Here is a 23551-nt window from a genome sequence, read left to right as displayed (position 1 = left end):
CCCCTGGCTTCCCAGCCTGTTCTACGCTTTTCCTCCCCTTCTGCTCATCCCGAGGGTGATTTGCAAGATCTTAGCGGAAAAAGCAGACATCCTGCTGGTCGCCCCTCATTGGCCGAGACAACCCTGGTACACAGACCTGGTAAGCCTATCTCTAGCCCGTCCCTGGAGGATTCCCCAGGACAGGATTTCTATCAGCCAGGCTGTCATTCTGCACCCAGAGCCTCAGTGGCTCCAGTTGACCATCTGGCGCTTGAGAGGATCCTCCTGAGGAAGGATAATCTCTCAGGGCAGGTGATAACCACTATTCAGGCTTCTAGGCATGCATCAACGAACAGAATCTGTAAGTGGAGGACTACCTGTACACAAGAATCTAGTCAACTAAGGTTCAATATTAAATTGGCATCAGATAACAGTCATTGGAATTCAAGACTATTTGAGCTTAGACCGTTTGTGGGAACCTAACAATTCTAGACTAGAATTCTAGAACCGCCCTGAGTCCTACGGGAGATAGTGCGGTATATAAGTTTGATAAATAAATAAAATAAATAAATAGACTGATGAGTCACTTAAATCCACTCCTTCTAACTCAGTCTGCTCTTTTACTACAGTATTGTTCTCACTGTTGTTATTGGTGACAGGAGATAGGCATAAACATCAGCACTTAATGAACAACAAAGAATCTGGGTATCAAGTCTATTAGGGTACAAAACAACCACTGGATCAAAAAGCCCATCACATTTTCTTCTTCCAACGACTTTCAGGAAGTGATGAATTCTTAAATTTGGCCGTCTTGTGAGGTTCTCAGTGTTTTCTACAACTGAACTTTTTCAACTGTGGCAAATTTAAGAAGTGTGTACCAATTCTCGGATTCTGGGAATTGAAGTCCATAACTCTTAAAGTTATCATGGTTGAGAAACACTGTTCTAGAAAAAATTTCAGGGTTTTCTTACAAGAGTAATTTTAGAGCTGTTTTAATTTTTCTTTTTAGGAGAAGTTGCCATTAGGGAAACACAAATCTAGTCAACTAAGGTTCAGTATTAAATTGGCATCAGATAACAGTCATTGGAATTCAAGACTATTTGAGCTTAGACCGTTTGTGGGAACCTAACAATTCTAGACTGATGAGTCACTTAAATCCACTCCTTCTAACTCAGTCTGCTCTTTTACTACAGTATTGTTCTCACTGTTGTTATTGGTGACAGGAGATAGGCATAAACATCAGCACTTAATGAACAAACAAAGAATCTGGGTATCAAATCTATTAGGGTACAAAACAACCACTGGATCAAAAAGCCCATCACATTTTCTTCTTCCAACGACTTTCAGGAAGTGATGAATTCTTAAATTTGGCCGTCTTGCGAGGTTCTCAGTGTTTTCTACAACTGAACTTTTTCAACTGTGGCAAATTTAAGAAGTGTGTACCAATTCTCGGATTCTGGGAATTGAAGTCCATAACTCTTAAAGTTACCATGGTTGAGAAACTCTGTTCTAGAACAAATTTCAGGGTTTTCTTACAAGAGTAATTTTAGAGCTGTTTTAATTTTTCTTTTTAGGAGAAGTTGCCATTAGGGAAACACAAATCTAGAAACAATTTTGACAGAAGCAACAACAACAGAGTTGGAAGGGACTTTGAAGGTCTTCTAATCCAAACACTCATGCACAAGCAGGAGACCTTATGCCTGTGATGGTGAACCTATGGCACACGTGCCACAGACGGCACGCGTAGCTAAATCAGTGGGCACACCGGCTCAGCTCCAGCGCTCATGCGCATGCCAGCCAGCTGATTTTCGGACCTTCTGGGCCCACCAGAAGTAGGGAAAAAGGCTGTTTCCGGCCTCTGGAGGGCCTGCGGGGGTGGGAAGGCTGTTTCGCCTCCCAGATGCATAGAGATGATCTGGAGCCAGGTGAGAAAGAAAAACGGGCCTACCTGCCAGGCACGGGGTGGTGGTGGTGGTTGCGTGCGCAGGGCAGGGTGGGGCGCATAGAATTATGGGTGTGGGCACGCACATGCGCAAATCTGCCCTCCACCCACCCACCCCCATCCTGGCACGCAATGGCAAAAAGGTTAGCCATCACTGCCCTACGCCATTCTGGACAAATGGCTGTCCAGTCTTTTTTTTTTTTTTGAAAGCCTCCACTGGTGGAATACCCACAACTTCTGAAAGCAAGCCATACCACTGATTAATATGTCTAACTGTCAGGAAATTTCTCCTTAGTTCTCATTAACTTCCTGCTCTTAAAAATTTGATTGTACTAAGGAGCAGCAAACTCTAATTTTAGTCATTCAAGATAGATACTTCTACAAATTTAGGACTACTCCAGCACCTTTTATGTTTGAATTATAAATCAAATCAAGGCAGATGATAGTGCAAATAAGGAAATGTCTATTAAGGAATCAATCTTTGATCAGAAAGTCATAACTACATACAGTTTTAAATTAATGCCATTGTTGTCATAGTTCTGGGGGGTGCTCCTGGCATAATTTAAAGTAGGTGTAGATTCGAGTATCTACTGTTCTACAGTCATATAGATGTGAGCAAAAACTGTTGGTTCTTACAGGTTTTCCTATTGAGAATTTCCAAGTTCATGAAAAACAAATTGCTTCACATTCTCTCAAAAGAGACAAATACTTCCAACATTCAGTACATGCTGTTATTACTTGTGCTGCAAAAAATAAAAGCCAGGTGAAATTTTCATTACCCATAAATATCTGATACTAACAATGTGTAATGTGCTACTCTGTTGATTATGTCATAATATCTTCCGAGACCAGACAGGAAGGAAAAGTAGAACAAGGAAAAATAGAACAAGCAATGTGGGTATTAGTTTTTGGTGGTGGCTGTATGAGAGTAGTTTTTCTTGTCTTCTCAAATGACACAGAAGTCTCTTTTATCAGGTAGAGCCCCTTCTGTTTATAAAGTGGCATGGGAAAATAGCTTAAGAGCATAGAATCAGCATCTTCATAAACAATTTAGGTGAGGGGATAGAAGGGGAACTCATCAAATTTGCAGATGACACTAAATGGGCAGGAATAGCCAACACATCAAAAGTTAGGCTCAAGATCCAAATGGATCTCAACGGACTTGAAGACTGGACCCAATCTAACAAAATGAAATTCAGTGTAGAGAAAGGTAAGGTTTTACACTTAGGCAAGAAAAATCAAATGTCCAGGTACAGATTAGGTGAAACCTGGCTCAATAGCAGTAATTGTGAGAGGGATTTTTTGAGTCCTAATGGACAATTATTTAAACATGAGCCAGCACTGTGCTGCAGCTGCCAAAAATGGTAATGCAGTCCTAGGCTGCATTAACGGATAGAATCAAGATAATGTGATGGAGCTGTGTCACTTCATAAAGCCTTAGTAAAACCACACTTTGAATATTGCATCCAGTTTTGGTCACCAGATTATAAAAATGATGTAGAGGCTCTGGAAAGAGTGCAGAAAAGAGCAAGAAAGATTATTAGAGAGCTAGAGGTTAAAATATAAGAAGAATTACAGGAATTGGGAATGTCTATTCTAGTGAAAAGGAAGACTAGGGATGACATGACAACAGTATTCCAATATTTGAGGGGCTGCCATAAAGAAGAGGGGGTCAACCTATTTTCCAAAGCACCAGAAGGCAAAACAAGAAACAATGGATGGAAACTAATCAAGGAGATAAGCAACCTAGAACTAAGGAGAAATTTTCTAACAATGAGAACAAGTAACCAGTTTCCTTCAGAAGTTGCGGGTGCTTCATCATTGGAGGTTTTTAAGAGGAAACTGGACATCCACTTGTCTGGAACGGTATAGGGTTGTGCAGGTGGTTAGACTAGAAAACCTCCAAGGTCCAGGATGATGACATAGTAAATATTCCTTTATCTAGCTAAGAGCCAGTAATGCTTAGGAGCAGTTGTTTCCCAACGATGAAATGTCATGGAATGACTCCTTGGCTGCGTGCTTCCAAATTATACAGTCTGCCTTCAATTTTCTACAGTTGCAGCATGGCTAGAACAATTTTTACAACATACACAGAGCTGATAACTTCTCAATTTATTAAATCCATCCGATTACATAAAAGATGGCATTGCAGCTTGATGGCAACCCTTAACAAGCCTTGGTGGATTAGGAAAGCTAAGTGAAGTCAGACTTGATTCCTGCTTGGCTTGGAGATCCCAGAAATTACCAGATCTGTAGGCTAGACTGAGAAGTTGAAAAGAGCACCTTAGAAGAAAGAAATGGCTATCCACTTTTGTATACTTGCCAAGAAAACAATGTGAATAAATCCAGGCAGTCAGCCAGAAGTTAACATCAAACTTTATTTTTGAATTGATCAAAGTTTACATTTATAGGTGATCTGAGTGAACTTAACTCTGTGCCATAGGCATTGTACATAACAATATTTGCTGACACTTCCTGTTATTCTTGGCTGCCGAAGATATACTGGTGCAAAGTTTATCTAATGTTGCATTTTTAAAACATAAACCAAGCTTGGCCACCAGGCCTGAAGAGTCTTCATAGATTAAGCAATATTTTGTGAGCACACAGGTTGTGAGCACAACCTTGTTGCTTGTATCCATGCGATTTATATTGATATTGTTTCCTGATTGCTTATATGTACCCTATGACTATCATTAAGTGTTGTACCTTATGATTCTTGATGAACCTGTCTTTTCTTTTATATGTACACTGAGAGCTTATGCACCAAGACAAATTCTTTGTGTGTCCAATCACACTTGGCCAATAAAGAATTCTATTCTATTCTATTCTATTCTATTCTATTCTATTCTAATTGACTAGCAAATGCAAACCATTCAAAGCACTTCATTTAAAAACTTGGTGGAGCAGAGGAACAAGATTTAAAACTTTTGTTGATATGATAGTCTTTGCAAGCTTCAACTGAGTTCATTATATTTCTCAGTTGCATGTGCCAACCTGGAACATCAAAGCAGAATAGGCAGTCTAAAGGCTAAGTGGATTTAAGCACCTGAATAAACAGCAATTTCTATTTCTATTCAGATTGTGGAAAAGTCCTAGAGGCAGAAACCTAGAGAACATTCGGAAAGGGCTAGAGAGTTAGGTGCAAGAAAGAAATTAAGGTGAAATGGAAGCTCCTCAAAGAAGGAATGAAATTTGGGGTTAGGGATTTTTATCTGTTAGATTTGGAATTTTTCTATGTATATGGGTAGTCTGCCACTTATGATGGTTTCAGCATAAAATCATCATTGGGACCAGAATTTCTGTTGCTAAGCAAGGCAGTTGTTAAGCGAGTTGCATCTAATTTTATGAACTTTTTTGCCACGGTTGTTAAGTGAATCTCTACAGTTAAGTGAATCACGCAGCCCTTAAGCAAACCTGACTTTCCCTATTGACTTCCCTTGTCAGAAGCCAGCTGGGAAGGTTGCAAATGGCAATCCTGTGTCTCTAGGACACTGCAACCGTTATAAATGCTGGTTGCCAAGCGCCTGAATTTGATCATATGACTGATAGTTGCAAGCATCAGGACCAGTTATAAGTCACTATTTTCACTGCTGTTGTAACTTCGGACAGTTGTAAGGTGAAAACTACCTTTATCTTAACAGAGTTGCCCATGTACGCGTGGCTTTGAGAGAAGCCGTGATTTGTATTTTTTAATAATCAGGCAAGAAACTGGGTTTACTAATGCTGGGTGTGAACCATAGTTTAAATCAATGGGCTACATACGGCCCTGGACAGCTAGTAATGCAGCCCCACAAGATGGTGAACATTTAACATTATTATGTGATTTATATACATTAACTATATTGTATATTTTATGTGCAGCCCAAGTCAATTCCTCTTCATTCAGGGCAGCCCAGGCAAGCCAAAAGGTTGGACCCCCATGGTCCAAATACAGGTAGTCCTCAACTTACAACTGTTCATTTAGCGACTGTTGAAGTTACAACTGCACTGGAAAAAAGCAACCTATATCTGTTTTTCACACTTTCACACAACATCCTCGTGGTCACATGATCAAAATTCAGACGCTTGGCAATTGGCTTGTATTTATGACAGTTGCAGAGTCCCAGTATCACATAATCCCCTTTTGCTACCTTCTAACAAGTAAAGTCAATGAATAGAATAGAATAGAATAGAATTTTATTGGCCAAGTGTGATTGGACACACAAGGAATTTGTCTTGGTGCATATGCTCTCAGTGTACATAGGGTACAACATTTACAACACAATTGGTCAATATATCAATATAAATCATAAGGATTGCCAGCAACAAGTTATAGTCATACAGTCATAAGTGGAAAGAGATTGGTGATGGGAACTATGAAAAAATTAATAGTAGTGCAGATTCAGTAAATAGTCTGACAGTGTTGAGGGAATTATTTGTTTAGCAGAGTGATGGCCTTCGGGAAAAAACTGTTCTTGTGTCTAGTTGTTCTGGTGTGCAGTGCTCTATAGCGTCGTTTTGAGGGTAGGAGTTGAAACAGTTTATGTTTATGGGAAGTTTATGGGGAAGTCAGATTCACTTAACAACCGTGTTACTAACTTAACTGCAGGGATTCACTTCAGAAAGGTCTAAAATGGGGCAAAACTCAGTTAAGAACATCCTTGGTTAGCAGTGGAAATTTTAGGCTCAGTTGTCAGTTGGTTGTAAGTCAAGAACTATCTGAATGACTTTCTCCAAATCTTTGCATGACTTCATCCTCTTTCCCCCCCATCTGTCTGCATTATCATCTACAAGTAGCAAACTCCAAGTCACCGTTGAAGTAGGCATATCTATATAGAGTATTGCATCCTTACTCTTTTTGTCCGTGTTGGTTCTCTCCAAATATCATTTGCTTTCTAGTGGACTTTGGTATTAGCAGTTTCATTGATCAAAGGCATTTTGTTGTAATTTGAGTAGCCAGCAACTGAAGGTTTGGAGTTGGATACAGATCTCAACATGGTTGGTTGGTTTTGTTAAGGGAGGATTATGTTTGAATTCTTAAAAATACATTTAAATGGCTTGGGTTGGAGGTTTAAAATATGTGCAGTTTTTATTAGACTTTGATTTTCTTTGGGTAGGTCTTCCTCCATCTCTAGGAAGGAGCCCAACTGCCATCTGTTTGCTATAAACAGATATTTCTGGCTATCCTGTAATCTGCTGATTTTCATTGTTTGGGCTGCTTTAAAGCATGCTCTCTGGAGAATTGGCCTGCTCGGACTTTGCTTCTTGACCACAAAAGATCAAATGTCTCTGTGTGTGTGTGTGTGTTTGTGTGTGTGTGTGTGGCGTGAATTTCTTAGTCTTTGGCTGTGTCTCTCCATATTTCAGTCCAACCTGTTAAGGAGTTGCATCATTGCCCTTTAATTTATTTATCCATAAATCCGCCCAACTACTCTGGTTAGCAGTTTTTCCATTTACTGAGTTAGTTGGTGAAGCACAGCTACCACAAATGTCGTCTTGCTTCCAGTCAAGGAGGAGAAACCTTCTTCAGATCATAATGTCTGATGTACAGTATTCTTGGGGATATGACACGACAGCTATAATACAGGTGGTCCTCAAATTATAAGCAAAATTGAGCCCAAAATTTATATTGCTGAGTGAGAAAGCTGTTCAGTGAGCTTTGCCCCATTTTACAATCTTTCTTGCCACAGTTGTTAAATGAATCACTGCGGTTATTAAGTTAGTAACATGGTTGTTAAGTGAATGGCATCCCCATTGACTTTTTCAGAATGTCGCAAAACATGTTCATATAACCCTAGGAAATGTAACTGTCATAAATATGAGCCAGATACCAAGTGTCTGAATTTTGATCACGTGGCCATGGGGATGTTGCAATGGTCATACATGTGAAAAACAGCCATAAGTCACTTTTTTCTGGTGTCATTGTAATTTTGAATGGCCACTAAGTGAACTGTTGTAACTCAAGGACTACCTGTACTTGCATTTCATTGCCTTTTAAAATAATGTAGTATTCTGTAAACTTTCATGGTGCAGAAAGAGAATAGTCACAGGGATACTTGCTCTGTAGAAGAGGTGGTGCATAATGTGATTGTGATGGGAACTTTAGAAAACCTCCTAAGTTAAGGGTTCACTCACTCCCCTAACCTTCCAAAAGCTCATAAAAACTTGTCTGTTCCAGAAGTCCTTTGGGATAAGCACCATAAATCCATGCCTCTCAACACTGCTTAAAGTAGCCTCTCCTGAAGCAGTTTATAAATTCAGAAATAAATTAACTTGTTAGTTTACTTTAGCCAATAAATGTTTCCAAGACAAAAAATATATATAATAAACTTGTTAATCTCTTTCCTGTTCGCTTTCTGCTTTAAAGTAGCAGCACAGAAGTATCCATTCTTTTAAAAGAAACTTAGAGGCTGTGCTTGAACAAAGGAAATTGAGACCATCCTCCCCTGTTGTGTGATATAAAGGAATGTCATAACAGAATCCAGGTTTGAAGAGACAAAACTAAAGAATAAAAGATAAAAATAAAGTAATTAATTAAAAAAGTAATTAAAGGGAAATAGTGTAGCATTTTCCAAATGTTTTTATCCAGAGAGAACTCATTGCTATGAATAACACAGGGTTCTGCAAATATTGCCTATGGCATTGGTTCCCAAATAGCATCTCAACAATTGCTGGGATTCTAGAAAATTTAGCAACAACTTCCTTCCTTCCTTCCTTCCTTCCTTCCTTCCTTCCTCCCTCCCTCCCTCCCTCCCTCCCTCCCTCCCTCCCTTCTTTTCCTATGCTTTACAATATTTATTGTTCAGAATGCATTAAAATATATTTTCAATTCAGACAGAATTAGCTGGCCTGTTATCATTCTATCACTTGAAATGTGCCACACAACATTTCCTAGAATTTTTTACAGCACAAAAGGCATCCTTGCCAGATGAATAAGAGAGAACATAGTCTATTTTTTGAGTTGCATTGAATATCCTTAGTATTAAGAAAGGTGATCAAAGACCAAGGTTTTAATTTGGAGTTTCATAATATTGTATCACAGTGTTTATTATGTTGATAAATGGCCTTTGACTCTTTGCATTATTTTCTGATTTTCAAATGATTTTGTTATCCTTCATAATTGACAAACATTGATACTGATTTAGACTCCAGTTAAATCAACATATCCATACAACATTCTCTGTTTATGGACGTGTACAGTCAGCTAAGGACTAGGAAGCAACTAGCAATTTAGTAAGGAAGCATGATTTCCCAATTCCTTATGCCGAACCATAATCTCTACCTGCCAAACAGCTACTGTTCCTGATGTCATTGACCGTTAAGGCAAAGAATCTCTTAATCTGACCTTTAGAAATATGACTTAAATACGTCACATGCTGCTTATTAATACAGATCTTTTTGATTTACAACAGAAAAGCATGAATAGAAGGTCAACATTTGTAGGATTGAAGTTTGTTTTAGATACGTGATGATTAAGTCCATTCCATTTACAAACAAATAATAATAATAATAATAATAATAATAATAATAATAATAAGAAGAAGAAGAAGAAGAAGAAGAAGAAGAAGAAGAAGAAGAAGAAGAAGAAGAAGAAGAAGAAGAAGAAGAAGAAGAAGAAGAAGAAGAAGAAGAGGAAGAAGAAGAATTATTACTATTAATTTTTTTAAATGCTGGTAATGCCTGCTAAGAAATCAAGTGAAAAGAACCATGAACTTTCAGCAGAGCAAGACACCTTACTTAGAAACAGGGGTCCCCAACCCCCAGCCCAGGGACCGGCACTGGTCCACAGCATGCCAGAAACCGGGCTGTGCAAACAAGTGAAGCCTTATCCATGGGGTGCAGGCAAAAGGTGAAACCACACACCCCTTAGGTCTGCAGAAAAACCTCTCCATGGAACTGGTTCCTGGTGCCCCAAAGGTTGAGGGCCACTGACTTAGGACATAGCATTAAATGTGCTCAAGCACAGATATTTCCCAAGGGTTCTTCTGTCTGGGTTCCACATGGAGCAGGAAGATTGATTTCATAGCATAAATGGACTGTCCTGGAATTCCTTTTTTTTTTAAGGAATATTTTCCATATTCAGCTTCATTTTGGAAAAACCAGAAATCATCCTTGGACCTAGAGGTAGAAGAAGCTACTCATACGGAAGAAGGGTTGGTGACAGATTTTGCTGAAATAGATATTGATTTTTTTGATTAGAGTTTTCCACATTTATGTCAGGTGCAAAGAATCAGAGCCATAGGTTAAGTTGCATTTCAAAAGATTTATTGGTCAAGCTTGTACACAGGAATCTGGTCAACTAAAGTTCAGTACTAAATTGGCACCACATAAAGATCAAGAGAATTCAAGAGGACTAGAACAGTTGGCAACGAAAGGATAGACCATGGGTGTCAAACTTGCTGCGTCATGTGACATTTCAAACATTTTTCCCTTTGTGGAGCTGGGATGGGCATGGCCTGTGTGTGACTCGTCCTCTGGCCCTCAGGACACCGATGATTTGTTTAACTCCTCTCCCCCCTCCAGCTCTGCCTTCCTTTCTATAATTTTTTGGTGACTAGGAGCTTCTTATGGACGTTTTGCATTAAAATGAAAACAATGTGATTTATGGATTTGATTATTAGACAGGATAGATTATAGAAAAGGATAAAATGATATAACTTTAGTGAGGGAGAGAGATTACTGTAGATACTATATTTCTACTTATAACTGTTTTGAAGAATATAGTAAACTTTATATCTTTTTTCTTTTTCTTTTATTCTCTTCTTTTCCTTCTGTCTTCTTTAGGTTAAGTTGTTAAAAAGTTAAAAAGTTCTTGTTTAAAAGTATTAATGAAAATTATATAACAAAAGTAATAATCTTTTGGTACTAAGCTCAGCTTTAAATTTGGAAGGAGAATGGAAGCGTTTTATTGTAACCTGCGAGTCTTCAAATGAAGCTTGGAAACTATGATGAAGTCATAGGCATAAACCAGTATTTGATAGCTTGATGCAAGCTTTGGGTTTTTCAAAATTCATCTTGGAGGTGAACGCCATTCTCATCTCAGAAAGAAAGTTTTTTTTAATCAAGGGGATTAAAAACCCTACCTTGGAAGGAGTCCATCTGCAGCATTTGTGCATGAGATGGGCTCCTGGTCATGTCTCCCTTGAGGACTGGCAAGCCTTCTCTCTTGTTTAATTGGCAATGCAGATTAAAAAGTACCTGTGATAACAGAAACACCTAACCTTTTTGTGCTGCTAGGCCTAATTACATCTAAATGCCATAGTCACAAATACCACCTGTCTCTATTACTTCTTCATCTGTGTTATCCTCATATATTGCAATTCATTTATGGCCATGACGTAACACCATTTTTGTAAAGTGCAATGCATATGGATGGCACTCTTAAGTGATCAAGTTTATTTATTACTAGCAGTTCTCTCACAGCAGGAACCTTGAAAATTAGCAGCTTAAACAGATTAAATTACCCTATAATTATCTACAGTAGTTTCTCAGTGTGGAAACTTACTGTTTGTGGTCTTTTTTTCTTTCATCTTCTCTGAGCAGGAGCTGATCAAGACACGTCTGCTTGCTTGCTTGCTTCTAATTGATCTTGCTATACCTTTTCTGTGACTAGAGGGTCAGTTATATATTGTTCTACCTGTCTAATATAGAGTGACAAAAATGGTAACCAATGGAACAGCTTGCCCTCAGAAATTGTGGGTAGTGGAAGCTTTTAAGAAGTGATTGGACAGCCACTTGCCTGAAATGGCATAGGGTCTCCTGCTTGAGCAAGGAGTTAGATTAGAAGACCTTCAAAGTCCCTTCCAATTTCTGTATTTTGTAAGATACCTTATAAAATCAAATAGAACTGGATGTGCATAGCCCTAGAGACTTAGGTTTTAATTATTTATTAGGGTTTTTTTTTATCCTGCCTTTATTCTTTACAAGTAACTCAAGGCAGCAAACATACACAATACTTTCTCCTCCTCCTATTTCCCCCACAACGACAACCTGTGAAGTGGGCTGGGCTGAGAGACTGACATAAATTGGTCATAAATTGGCTTTCATGCCTTAGGCAGGACTAGAACTGACAGTTACCTAGAGATTGAACAATAGTTATCCACCCGGCTTTCATGCCTAAAGTGGGACCAGAACTCACTTTCCTGATGATTGGCCCAGAATCACCCAGCCAGCTTTCATATCTAAAGTGGGACTAGAATTCACCATTTCCTGGTGATTGGCCCAAAGTTAGCCAGTTGGCTTTCATACTCAAGGTGGGACTAGAACTTACCATCTCCTGGTTTCTCACCTGATGACCTTAACCACTAGACCAAAATAAAGTTCCAATCACTCTCTGTTGACATCCAATCTTTCTGTGAAAACCTATCAAATAATTCAGGGTTATATTATTTTAATCTATGCCTAATATTGTGGGGGTTTGGCATGAGAAAGAGTGTTTCCTCTTGTTTATGGCCTTTGTTCACAACATCTGGTTGGCCATCTTGGAAACAGAGAGCTGAACTTCTTAGTAGGTCTTTGGTCTGATCTGGGAAGCTTTGTGCATCTTTTATGCTAACAGCCATCTCCTCATTAATACTACAAACAATATGTGGGACACGCTGTTCCACATTCATTTAAAAAAAAAGGAAAGTGAACTGTATGAATGGTAGAAGGAAAATGCTAATATTTATCCCAACTCAACCCATTGCCCCTTGAAAAGCTTAGCTTCAGCTTCTCTTAATTGAAGCAAACTGAAAATAGGACAGAAATAGAAAATTATTAAAAATATGGGAATGATGTAATTAGTGTCCTTAGATTGGAATTAATTGGAATCAAATATGATTTTGGTCCTGTCTTTGACCCTAAGAGCAGTGGGCTTCTTTTACACTAATCAAATAAATATTTTTGCCTAAAACTGGTTGTGAAACATCCCCCATTCATTTGTTATGAATAATGCTGAATATTCAACAGTGCTGAAATAGCATCATTTATATACAACAGGGTAAAACATATTCTCCTGGTAAAACATGTATGCAGTTGATGGTGTTCTATGAGCTTGTTTCTCTTCCTGCAGACAGGCTTCTTAACATCAGCCAAAGGGAGTAGAGCATACAGGATGCTTGCTTGTTTGTTTATTTATATCCTGCCTTTATTATTTTTTACAAATAACTCAAGATGGCATACATACCCAACGCATCTTCCTCTTTCTGTTTTTTCCACAACAACAACCCTGTGAAGTGGTTTGGGCTGAGAGACTGGCCCAAGATCATCCAATTGGCTTTCACAGCTAGGATGGCAATAGAAGATCTCCAACTTTCTAGCCTAGTACTTTAACCATTAGACCAAACTGGCTTTCAATATATGCTCTGTGTACTAAGCCATTCAATAAAGAAGGCAACCAAACGTCAAGGAAAGCAGGAAAATAGGTCTAAAAATATCTATTCTTCACACACCCCTATTAACCAACCCAGAGAAGCAGGAATCATCTCCAGATTAGCAAGAACAATCGCAGAAGAAAGAATACCGCACCCAAAAAAGCAATCCGAAAAGAAGCAATACTCCAATAAAGCTAGTAAGACAAACTATATATGAACAGCCAGTAAATCCCACTCCTACTTTAACTGGTGATGTTACCTAGTCTGATGATGAAACAACTTCAGGAAGACTAGCAAGCTTAGAACACACTGAGACAAATATTCTAAAGAGTTTAGAAAAGGGTGCGTGAAGCCAACATAGAGATGTTTTGGTAATGGGAGAAACACCATTTTACAGGCACAGTTTGCCTCTCCGGAATGGGTAGCACCCTGGTCATTCTTCTTTCTCTCTCTCATTTCACAGCCCGCTCTTCGTAACGTGGAAGATTGGTCGAGATAAAAGGTTACGTGGATGTATAGGTACCTTTTCTGCCATGAACCTGCATTCAGGACTCAGGGAGTACACACTTACTAGGTAAGACTTGGTTGTTGTCCTCTTTACTTTGAAGAGGGTTGTAATTTATTATCACTTATATTGTTAAATTGACCCACTGGAATTTCTGAGCTTCTGCTCCCCACTAGGATTTTTCCAAGCATTCCCAAGTCTTGTTACCTGGGTTGTTTGCTTAATCCTAAATGCTGAAGTAGCCTGTAACTTTAGCATTTACCAATTTCTAATGCTTCTTTGCCCAAAGCAGGCAACTTCAGTTCTATTACTTTTTTGAAGACAAGTGGAAGAAAGTTAAAGTCTGAAAAAAACCAAAACAGTCCAGCAATCCAAAATGGCTGGCATTATCTCCCATTTCTCCAACCAGGACTTCCTGCCAGTTACATTTCATTTAATTTGCGTCATTCTTATTCCTCATTGTTCTTTGGTTACATTCTTGTTCTTGAGCAGAAACCTCTTGACTTAGGGAAGTAGTAAATACTCTTCATGATTCAGAGTCTTCCTGGACTGTGTCTTAGCTAGTTCATTTTTGTGGTCTTCTTGTTGCCTTTCTTGGTGATGTGCCTTTCAACACATCAAAAGGTAGCATTTAGAGCTGGTGTTGTACTTTGGGGGTTGGAGGAGAATTTGATAGGGGTGGTGTATTCTTTAGATTAGTGCCCTAGACTGAAGATTGTTAATCATTTATCCAAGTCCTCATTGGGGAATCCAAGGACTAGAAGTGTACAGGTAGTCCTTGACTTACAGCCATTTGTTTAGCAACCATTCAAAGGTACAACAGCACTGGAAAAAAATGACTTATGACCATTTTTCACACTTAAGACCATTGCAGTGTCCGCCACAGAGGAGGTTGGACTGCAGAAGTTCCTATTATCCAAGTCAAGATGGGCCTGGCCTTTGGAGACATCTGGCCAGACAGACTGACTCTATGCTCTAAACACTAAAACAGATCCAGGTGCTTCCAAGTTCCACATAGCATACTATAACATCACCCATTCTTTTTCCTATCCCGAATCTCCCCACTTCCTTTTTATTTCCTTTCCCAGCTGGCATCTCAGTATGCTGTGCAGAACTTTGAAGCATCTGGGCCCTTGCCAGATTGTTCAATCAATTGTTATTACGGTTCCAGACCAGCAAACTTGCCAGGTCATTTTTCAATAATTCCTTGCAGTTTTCTTTTAAATGTAGAAATCACATTTTTCTGTACCCAGGAGCCTCCTGGGCATTAGAAACTATGCCCTTGTTTTAGAGAGGTTTGTTTCTGAACCAAAGTCTTGTGGTCAAAGCCTGTTGAGCAGTGATGACGTTCAGACTGCTTCAGGCTAAGCCTTTTGTGACACTTTTCTATGCATGAGCCATGCTTGAAAAGTGCGTCCTTCTGCCTAGCTCATGAATCATGGGCTGTAAGTTTTAACGGCACCTTGATTAAATTGGCTGGCTCGGTGGGAATACAGAAAGACAGAAGATTTTGAAATGAAAGGTGAAATGTAGGAATTGCTCTGTGGCTGAGCTGGGCTGTCTGCCGTCTTGGGTTAAATTAATTCTTGAATGAGAACATTAGGAGTTCAGCTGAAGCAAGCTAAAAAGAACTTTTGGTTTTCCTTTGAGCTCTGAAGACAAGAGTATAAAGCCGGGAAGACGTTCCAATAAATTTCTATTCGGTACTTGGAAATACAGTTTTCATTCTTGAAAGTAACTATGGAGATTCTCAGTCATTCAGGTCATGGTTGTCCCAAAGCCACTTTTTCAAGAGGCAACTGGACTTTCTTTCTTATTTATTTATTTATTTATTTATTTATTTATTTATTTATTTATTTATTTATTATTTATATTTCTATACCGCCCTTCTCCAAAGACTCAGGGCGGTTTACAGCCAGAATAAAATAATTACACAAAAGTTAAAAAACAGAATAAATCTTTAAAAATCTAATTCAAGTGGCCGAAATTTAAAAATAATGAAATAAAATTGTAAAAAAACAAGCCCCAATAAAACCCCCATTAAAATTACCATTAGGCCAGCCCTGCTCGATGAAACAAAAAAGTCTTGAGCTCGCGCTTAAAGTTCATTCCACAGGGCAGGTGCCCCACAGAGAATGCTCTTCCCCTGGGAGTCGCCAGCCGGCATTGCTTAGCTGACGGCACCTTGAGGAGGTCCTCCTTGTGAGAGAGCACAGGTCGATGGGAGGTTGTTTGTAGCAGTAGGCGATCCCATAAGTAACCCGGTCCCAAGCCATGGAGCGCTTTAAAGGTGATAACCAACACCTTGAATTGCATCTGGAAGACCACCGGCAACCAGTGCAGGCTGCGTAGGAGAGGTGTTATATGGGAGCTACGAGATGCTCCCTCTATCCCCCGTGCAGCCGCATTCTGTACCAGTTGGAGCCTCCTGGTGCTCTTCAAGGGGAGCCCCATGTAGAGAGCATTGCAGTAATCCAGGCGGGAGGTAATGAGGGCATGAGTGACCGTGCATAAAGAATCCCGGTCCAGGAAGGGACGCAACTGGCGAATCAGGCATACTTGATAAAAAGCTCCCCTGGCGATGGCCATCAAGTGCTCTTCTAGCGACAGCCGTACATCCAGGAGAACGCCTAAGTTGCGAATCAACTCCCTGGGGGCCAGTGACTCGCCCCCCCACAGTCAGCGATGGGACCAGCTGACTGTGCCGGGACGCTGGTATCCACAGCCACTCCGTCTTGGATGGGTTGAGTCGAAGTCTGTTCCTCCCCATCCAGACCCGTACAGCCTCAAGGCACCGGGACATCACATCGATGGCTTCGTTCTTGGCTTTCTTTGAAGATATTTAGTTTTTCATCCAAGAAGCTTCTTCAGCTCAGAAGTTGAAAAAGCTCCTTTGAGACATTCTTACAAGTACTTAATAGATCTAGAACAGGAGTCCCCAACCCCCAGTCCGTGGATCAGCAACTGGCCTCAGCATGTCGCAAACTGCCCCATGCAAACAAGCGAAGCCCCATCCATGGGATGCAGGCAGCACACAAATCCACGCCCCCTCCGGTCCATGGAAACTCTCTCTCTCCATGGAACCGGTCCCTGGTGCCCAAAAGGTTGGGGACCGCTGATCTAGAATATATCGGTCTAAAATTGACTCCTTGGAGTAAAAAATACTTTATGTTTCTAGTAATAGGGATTTGTTGGATTTAGTTAATACTCTTACTCTTGGAAACAATTGTAGCCATAAGAAGTAGGCACTCATCTGCCAGCAGGTATCACAAGAAAAATACATGTGCATAGGTCACATGGTGTTTTATTTTATTTTATTAGTTTCGTTTTATTATCATTTTTGCTTTGGACTCATAAAAGAATACAGATTATCCTTGATTTACAATCACAATTGAGGCCAAAATTTCCATTGCTAAGAAAGCAAGGCAGTTTGCTAAAAAAAAATTGCTCCGTTGTATGATCTTTTTGCCACAGTTAAGCAAATCACTGCAATTATTAAGTGTGTCACACGGTCATTAAGCAAATCTGGCTTCCCCATTGACTTTGCTTGTTGGAAGGTTGCAGATTGGAAGGTTGTAGATGGTGATCACGTGAACCCGGGACAGAAAACAGGCATAAATACATGCCAGTTGCCAAGCTCCCAAATGTTGATCACATGACCGTGGTGATGTTACAACGATCTTAAGTGTGAAAAATGGTCACCAGTCACTTTTTCAGTGCCCTTGTAACTTCGAACAGTCACCAAATGAATGGTTGTAACTCGAGGATTACCTGTACATATTTGGGACAGAGCAGGGTGTTTTTTCCTCATTTTACATTATGGAGTAAGATTAGAAATGCAACCCAACCATGATGAGCGCAGCTGTCACCAAGGGAAAGTAGTAATAGTTGAAATCCACTGTATTGTTTCGCTCATGCTGGGGCAGCATTCACATGTAGTGGTAGGCTAGAATTTAGAATTGCACGAATAAGAAGGAACCCATGCAAAGCCTTTGTCATTTATATATGAGTGAGTAATTGTTGTTTTAAAAAGCTCTGCAGACTTCACAAAAAAATCCAAACAATTTGCTTGCAGATGAGTTTTTATAAAAAAATATAATTCCAGATATGCACACAAGTTTGAACCAGAATCTGCTGTTTTGACAATAAATTTTGGTTTATTCCCTCCTATAGATGTGCTTTGACTCTTGTTGAAAAATTTCTTCTCATTCATATAACTAAATTACTTGCCATTTTGTGCAAACTCATTTATTTTGAGAGGTTGGTTTTCAGATGTGATTTTTTTTTTAAAAAAGTTTTTAACTCTGGAATGTTACATTAATGGAATTAGAAATAACCGTTCCGTTCTTCCAATAATGTAAAGAATGGTACTATTTTAATTAAATGGAAAATATCTCTGATCAACCATTGAGATCTTCTGAATATTATGTTCATGTCTAATGTGTATTCATGGAAAGCAACAAGCATAGGCCGGTGACATTTTTTTTAGGTGCGAACACTTATATATTGTAATATTGTAAGTTTATATCCACCACTTTCTTTGTTGCTGTCAGGTGTACTATGAGCCAATTGTCAATTGATTGGGCAGTGCTAAAAGCCAAAAAACAACAGCAAGAGGCACTTTTACTGGCTTTCTGAAAATCTTCCATAATTTGATCGACTCAGCCTCTCTTGGAACCAGACTTTACAAGCATGAAACAATATTTTTTAAAAAACTAATAGAACAATAGAGGTCTTTAAATGGGAAACATGATTCTCTTGTTTCCCTCACCATAACTTTAGCCTATGCGTAGTTTTTATCTGTTTCTCATTTTACCTGTTTCTCATTTCTCTAAACCAGTGTTTCTCAGCCTTGGCCACTTTAAGAAATGTGGACGTCAAGCCCCAGAATTCTCACAGGATTGTAGATGAGGATCAAGTTGGAGTCTCAAAGATGAAAGGTGGTGTTGGGATAAGACCTCCTTCAGCCATCTTTCAAAATAGGAATCTCAGCTCTTATCACCTGTCATTTCCCTCCTCCTTTGAGGGTGAAGGGACCAGGGGGAATTCTGCCCTCACAGTTGGAAGTAGCTTCACTTGATTTGCTGTAGAGTCTTTTTTTCTTTAGGCGACCATGGTAAATTAATGCCAAGAACTCTTCTTGTAAAGCGAATTGATGTTCTGCCATAATTGTCCAGTAATTTACGAATTTAAGGAGCAAGAGCCTCAGAAGAAAACACCCCTCTTGCTGAGATCACACACTGGCCCATTTTGTCAGGTAGAACCATGATTTGTGACCTGTTTGTAGTTTCCTTGAGAGACTTTCATCACCTCAACTGAGGAGCTGGGTCAGTTGAGAAGCTGCATTCATACTAACTTCCACTACTATGAAGTGTTGCTTAACCTGAATTACCATTACAGGTAGAACTTGACTTGAAATCATTTGTTTAGTGATCGTTTGAAGTTACAACAGCACTGAAAAAGTGACTTATGACTGTTTTTCACACTTGCCATCATTACAGCCTCCCCATGGTCATGTGATCAAAATTCAGGCACTTGTCAACTGGCATGTATTTATGACAGATGCAGTGTCCCGGGTCATGTGATCAACTTTTGCGACCTTCTGAAAGTTCAGTGAGGAGGCCAGGTTAACAACCATGTTACTAATTTAACAACTGCTGAAATTCACTTAACTCTGGCAAGAGTTAAGTGAATAAATGCAGGAACTCGGTATGTCTAGTTTAATAAAAAGAAGGACTAGGGGAGACATGATAGCTGTGTTCCAATATCTCAGGGGTTGCCACAAAGAAGAGGGAGTTGGGCTGTTCTCCAGAGCACCTGAGGGTAGAATAAGAAGCAATGGGTGGAAACTGATCAAGGAAAGAAGCAACTTAGAACTAAGGAGAAATTTCCTGACAGTTAGAACAATTAATAAGTGGAACGACTTGCCTGCAGAAGTTGTGAATGCTCCAACACTGGAAATTTTTAAGAAAATGTTGGATAACCATCTGACTGAGAGGGTGTAGGGTTTCCTGCCTGGGCAGGGGGTTGGACTAGAAGGCCTCCAAGGTCCCTTCCAACTCTGTTGTTATATTATATTATATATTAAGAGTGGTTGCAAATGGGTCAAAACTCACTTAACATCTGTCTTGCTTTGCAACAGAAATTTTAGGCCCAGTTGGGGTCGTAAGTTGAGGACTACCTGTGTTTCTTTTCCAAAAATATCCCATTTTCTTACGATTCCCTTTAATTAAGGTCTGAGGAACCAGATCTTTTAGGAAGGGTTGTGGAATCACAACCTAATTCACTCTTAGATTCTAGTAGATTGTTTATTTGCTCCTCTGCAAGGGAATGACCTTTGGTGTCGTTCTCTCAACCTGTATTTTTCTCTGAATCAGCCTCACTTTGTTAATTTGAGACCAGTGCTACTTCCAGGTTTTGCATCACTTTAAGCAAGAATCTTGACTTAAGGAACCACAATATAGGTGCAGCCCATTCTTCTTTGCGACTTCTGCTTGGGTGAGTCAGAAAAAAACACCATGTGTGAAAAGCTTCTGCAACATTTCGACCTTGCAGCTTGGTTTATTGCAGTATTTCCCAAAACTGGGAAAATTTCCCAAAATTGGGCAAAAGTAGTTTTTCTTTGGGTAACAACAGACAAATTCATTACCCAATCACAAAGTGTTTTATTTACATTGGGTAAAGAGGACTTTCTGATAAAGAGTTTTCAGGAAAACATTTGGGAAACATTGGTTTACAGCAGCGGTTCTCAACCTGTGGGTCGGGACCCCGTTGGGGGTCGAATGACGATTTGCCAGGGGTCACCTAAGACCATCGGAAATATGGGAAGTATACTTGCGAGTCGAAGAATCGCGCTCCAATGGTTGACTTCACAAGCCAGCTGCAGGCTCTTCAAATTGCTAGCCAAATTCAGCTTCAGGTGTGATCAATTAAAAAAGAGAGAAATCTTTGCTCTGATGTCTCCCTCTCAAGCCAGTTGCAATCACTCCCAATCGCTAGCCTAATCTGGCTTCAGGCGCGATAATAGGGGAGGAGTCTCCGCTTTAATGCCTCCGTCCTCAAGGCAATCGCAAGCAGTTCAGATCGCTAGCCAATACGGCTTCAGGCGCGATAAATTCAAAACAAAAATAATTTTTATTATTATTATTATTATTATTTATTATATTTGTATACCGCCCTTCTCCCGAAGGACTCAGGGCGGTTCACAGCCAGTAAAAACACAGTACATACAATACAAATTTAAAAAACTATATAAAAAACTGATTCAATAAGGACCTAAAAATTTAAATACAATTTAAAACCCCATTTTAAAACCCTAATTAAAACCCTAAAATTAAAACTATGTTCAAGCTAGTCCTGCACGTCGAAACAACAGCGTCTTCAGCTCGCGGCGGAAAGTCTGGAGGTCGGGGAGTTGACAAAGCCCCGGAGGCAGCTCATTTCAGAGGGTGGGAGCCCCCACAGAGAAGGCCCTCCCCCTGGAGGTCGCCAGCCAACATTGTTTCGCTGACGGTATCCGGAGGAGGCCCTCTCTGTGAGAGCGCACTGGTCGGTGTGAGGCTACTGGTGGCAGTAGGCGGTCCCGTAGATACCCCGGTCCTAAGCCATGGAGTGCTTTGAAGATGATAACAAGCACCTTGAATTGGACCCGGAAGATCACTGGGAGCCAGTGCAGACTGCGCAGGAGAGGTGTCACACGGGAGCCACGTGGTGCTCACTCTATCACCCGCGCAGCCGCATTTTGGACCAGTTGAAGCCTCCGGGTCCCCTTCAAGGGGAGCCCCATGTAGAGAGCGTTGCAGTAGTCCAAGCGGGATGTAACAAGGGCATGGGTGACTGTGCATAAGGAAGCCCGATCCAGAAAGGGGCGCAACTGGCATATCAGACGAACCTGATAAAAAGCCCCCCCTGGCGACGGCCGTCATATGTTCTTCTAAACTAAAGACAGCCGTGCATCCAGGAGAACGCCCAGATTGCGAGCCCTTTCCGTGGCAGCCAATGACTCGCCCCCAACGGTCAGCGATGGAACTAGCTGACTGTACCGGGCCGCCGGTATCCACAGCCACTCAGTCTTGGTGGGATTGAGTCTGAATCTGTTTATCCCCATCCAGATCCGTACGGCCTCCAGGCACTGGGACATCACTCAACAGCCTCATTGGAGTGGTTAGGGGTGGAAATATACAGCTGAGTATCGTCAGCGTATAGGTGGCAACTCATCCCAAAACCACGGATGATCTTACCCAGCGGCTTCATATAGATGTTGAACAGAAGAAGTGAGAGAACCGACCCTTGCGGCACCCCACATAAGAGGCGCCTCGGGGCTGATCTCTGCCCTCCTGTCAACACCGTCTGCGACCGGTCAGAGGAGGAGAACCACCGATGAACAGTGCCTCCCACTCCAAGTCCCCCAAGCCGGCGCAGCAGGATACCATGGTCAATGGTATCAAAAGCCGCTGAGAGATCTAGTAGGACCAGGACAGAGGAACAACCTCTGTCCTGAGCCCTCCAGAGATCATCAACCAACGCGACCAAGGCTGTTTCCGTGCTGTAACCAGGCCGGTAACCGGACTAGAACGGATCTAGATAGACGGTTTCATCCAGGTACTGGGGCAACTGACGTGCAACCACACTCTCAACAACCTTCGCCACAAAACGAAGGTGGAGACAGGATGGTAATTTCCTAAAATAGCTGGATCCAGGGAGGGCTTCTTGAGGAGGGGCCGCACCACCGCCGCTTTCAAGGCGGTAGGGAAAACACCCTCCATCAAAGAAGCGTTCACAATTCCCTGGAGCCAGCCTCGTGTCACCTCCCGGGTGGCCAGTACCAGCCAGGAGGGACACGGGTCCAGTAAACATGTGGTTGCATTCAGTCCCCCCAGTATCCTGTCCACGTCCTCAGGAGCCACAGAATCAAACTCGTCCCAGATCGTAACCCCAAGACCTGCCTCTCCCACCCCGCCTGGATCTACCCAATCAGTGTCCAACCCTTCCCGAATCTGAGCGATTTTATCAAACAGATACTGTCCAAACTCTTCAGCTTCTTCATTTTATGGTTGGGGGTCGCCACATCATGGGGAATTGTATTAAAGGGGTCGCAGCACTATAAAGGTTGAGAACCACTGGTTTACAGCAACCAAATAAGAGTGAAAAATTGTCATAAGTCAGTGTGTTTTTTCAGTGTGTTATAACTTTGAACTGTCACTAAACAAATGGTTGTAAGTCAAAGACTGCCTGTATATTCCTAGCTATTTATTAATTTAACCTTTCTTTGACCTCCTGCAAGAACTTCCTCACTGGAAGGTTTGAAGGAGACTGAAAGAAAATACTTTTTCAAAGGTTCCCAGTGGGATTTGAAATGTTCATTGTGCCTTGAATCTACATCTGCCCTTAATTCCCATGAGACAGTAGCAACTCCAAGTTTTCTTTAATTAGTTTTGCTAAGTCATTCTATATGTTAAACATTATGCTGGCATTTGCATGTATTTGAATTTTTATGTTGCAGATATTTATTTTATTGTTTAATTTATCCAGTGCCTAGAAAGAAATTGTGTTACTGAACATTGAAGAAACTGGACATTACAATAATAAAAGCTGCATGCAGCAGCCTAAAATTCTGCACATTGTGGTTTTATAAAACTAGAATTCACAGCTTAAAGTGATGTGCAAATGTAATTCATTTGGGTAATTGGTATTTAAAGGATTAAGTTCACTTCCATTTTTGACAGGTTTATTTTATCACATTTTTAAAATTCCTGTAACTTAGAATGGGGTCATTTTTGTGGACTGCTAGAA

General features: G+C 40.6%; 1 protein-coding gene across 2 annotated transcripts in view; it reads left to right on the top strand.

The window, feature by feature from the left end:
• The window catches only part of AMMECR1 (AMMECR nuclear protein 1), a 122179-nt gene that overhangs the window by 28184 nt on the left and 70444 nt on the right, over positions 1–23551 (top strand). For both annotated transcript variants that reach the window (XM_058196528.1, XM_058196527.1), the window contains exon 2: positions 13718–13828. In XM_058196528.1, the coding sequence (XP_058052511.1) occupies positions 13718–13828 (111 nt within the window). The remainder of the gene's footprint in view (positions 1–13717; positions 13829–23551) is intronic.

This window comes from Ahaetulla prasina, chromosome 11 (assembly GCF_028640845.1).
Source record: "Ahaetulla prasina isolate Xishuangbanna chromosome 11, ASM2864084v1, whole genome shotgun sequence".
Classification (NCBI taxonomy): domain Eukaryota; kingdom Metazoa; phylum Chordata; class Lepidosauria; order Squamata; family Colubridae; genus Ahaetulla; species Ahaetulla prasina.
The sequence above is the reverse complement of the archived record's forward strand: the minus strand, read 5'-3'. Positions and strand labels throughout refer to the sequence as shown.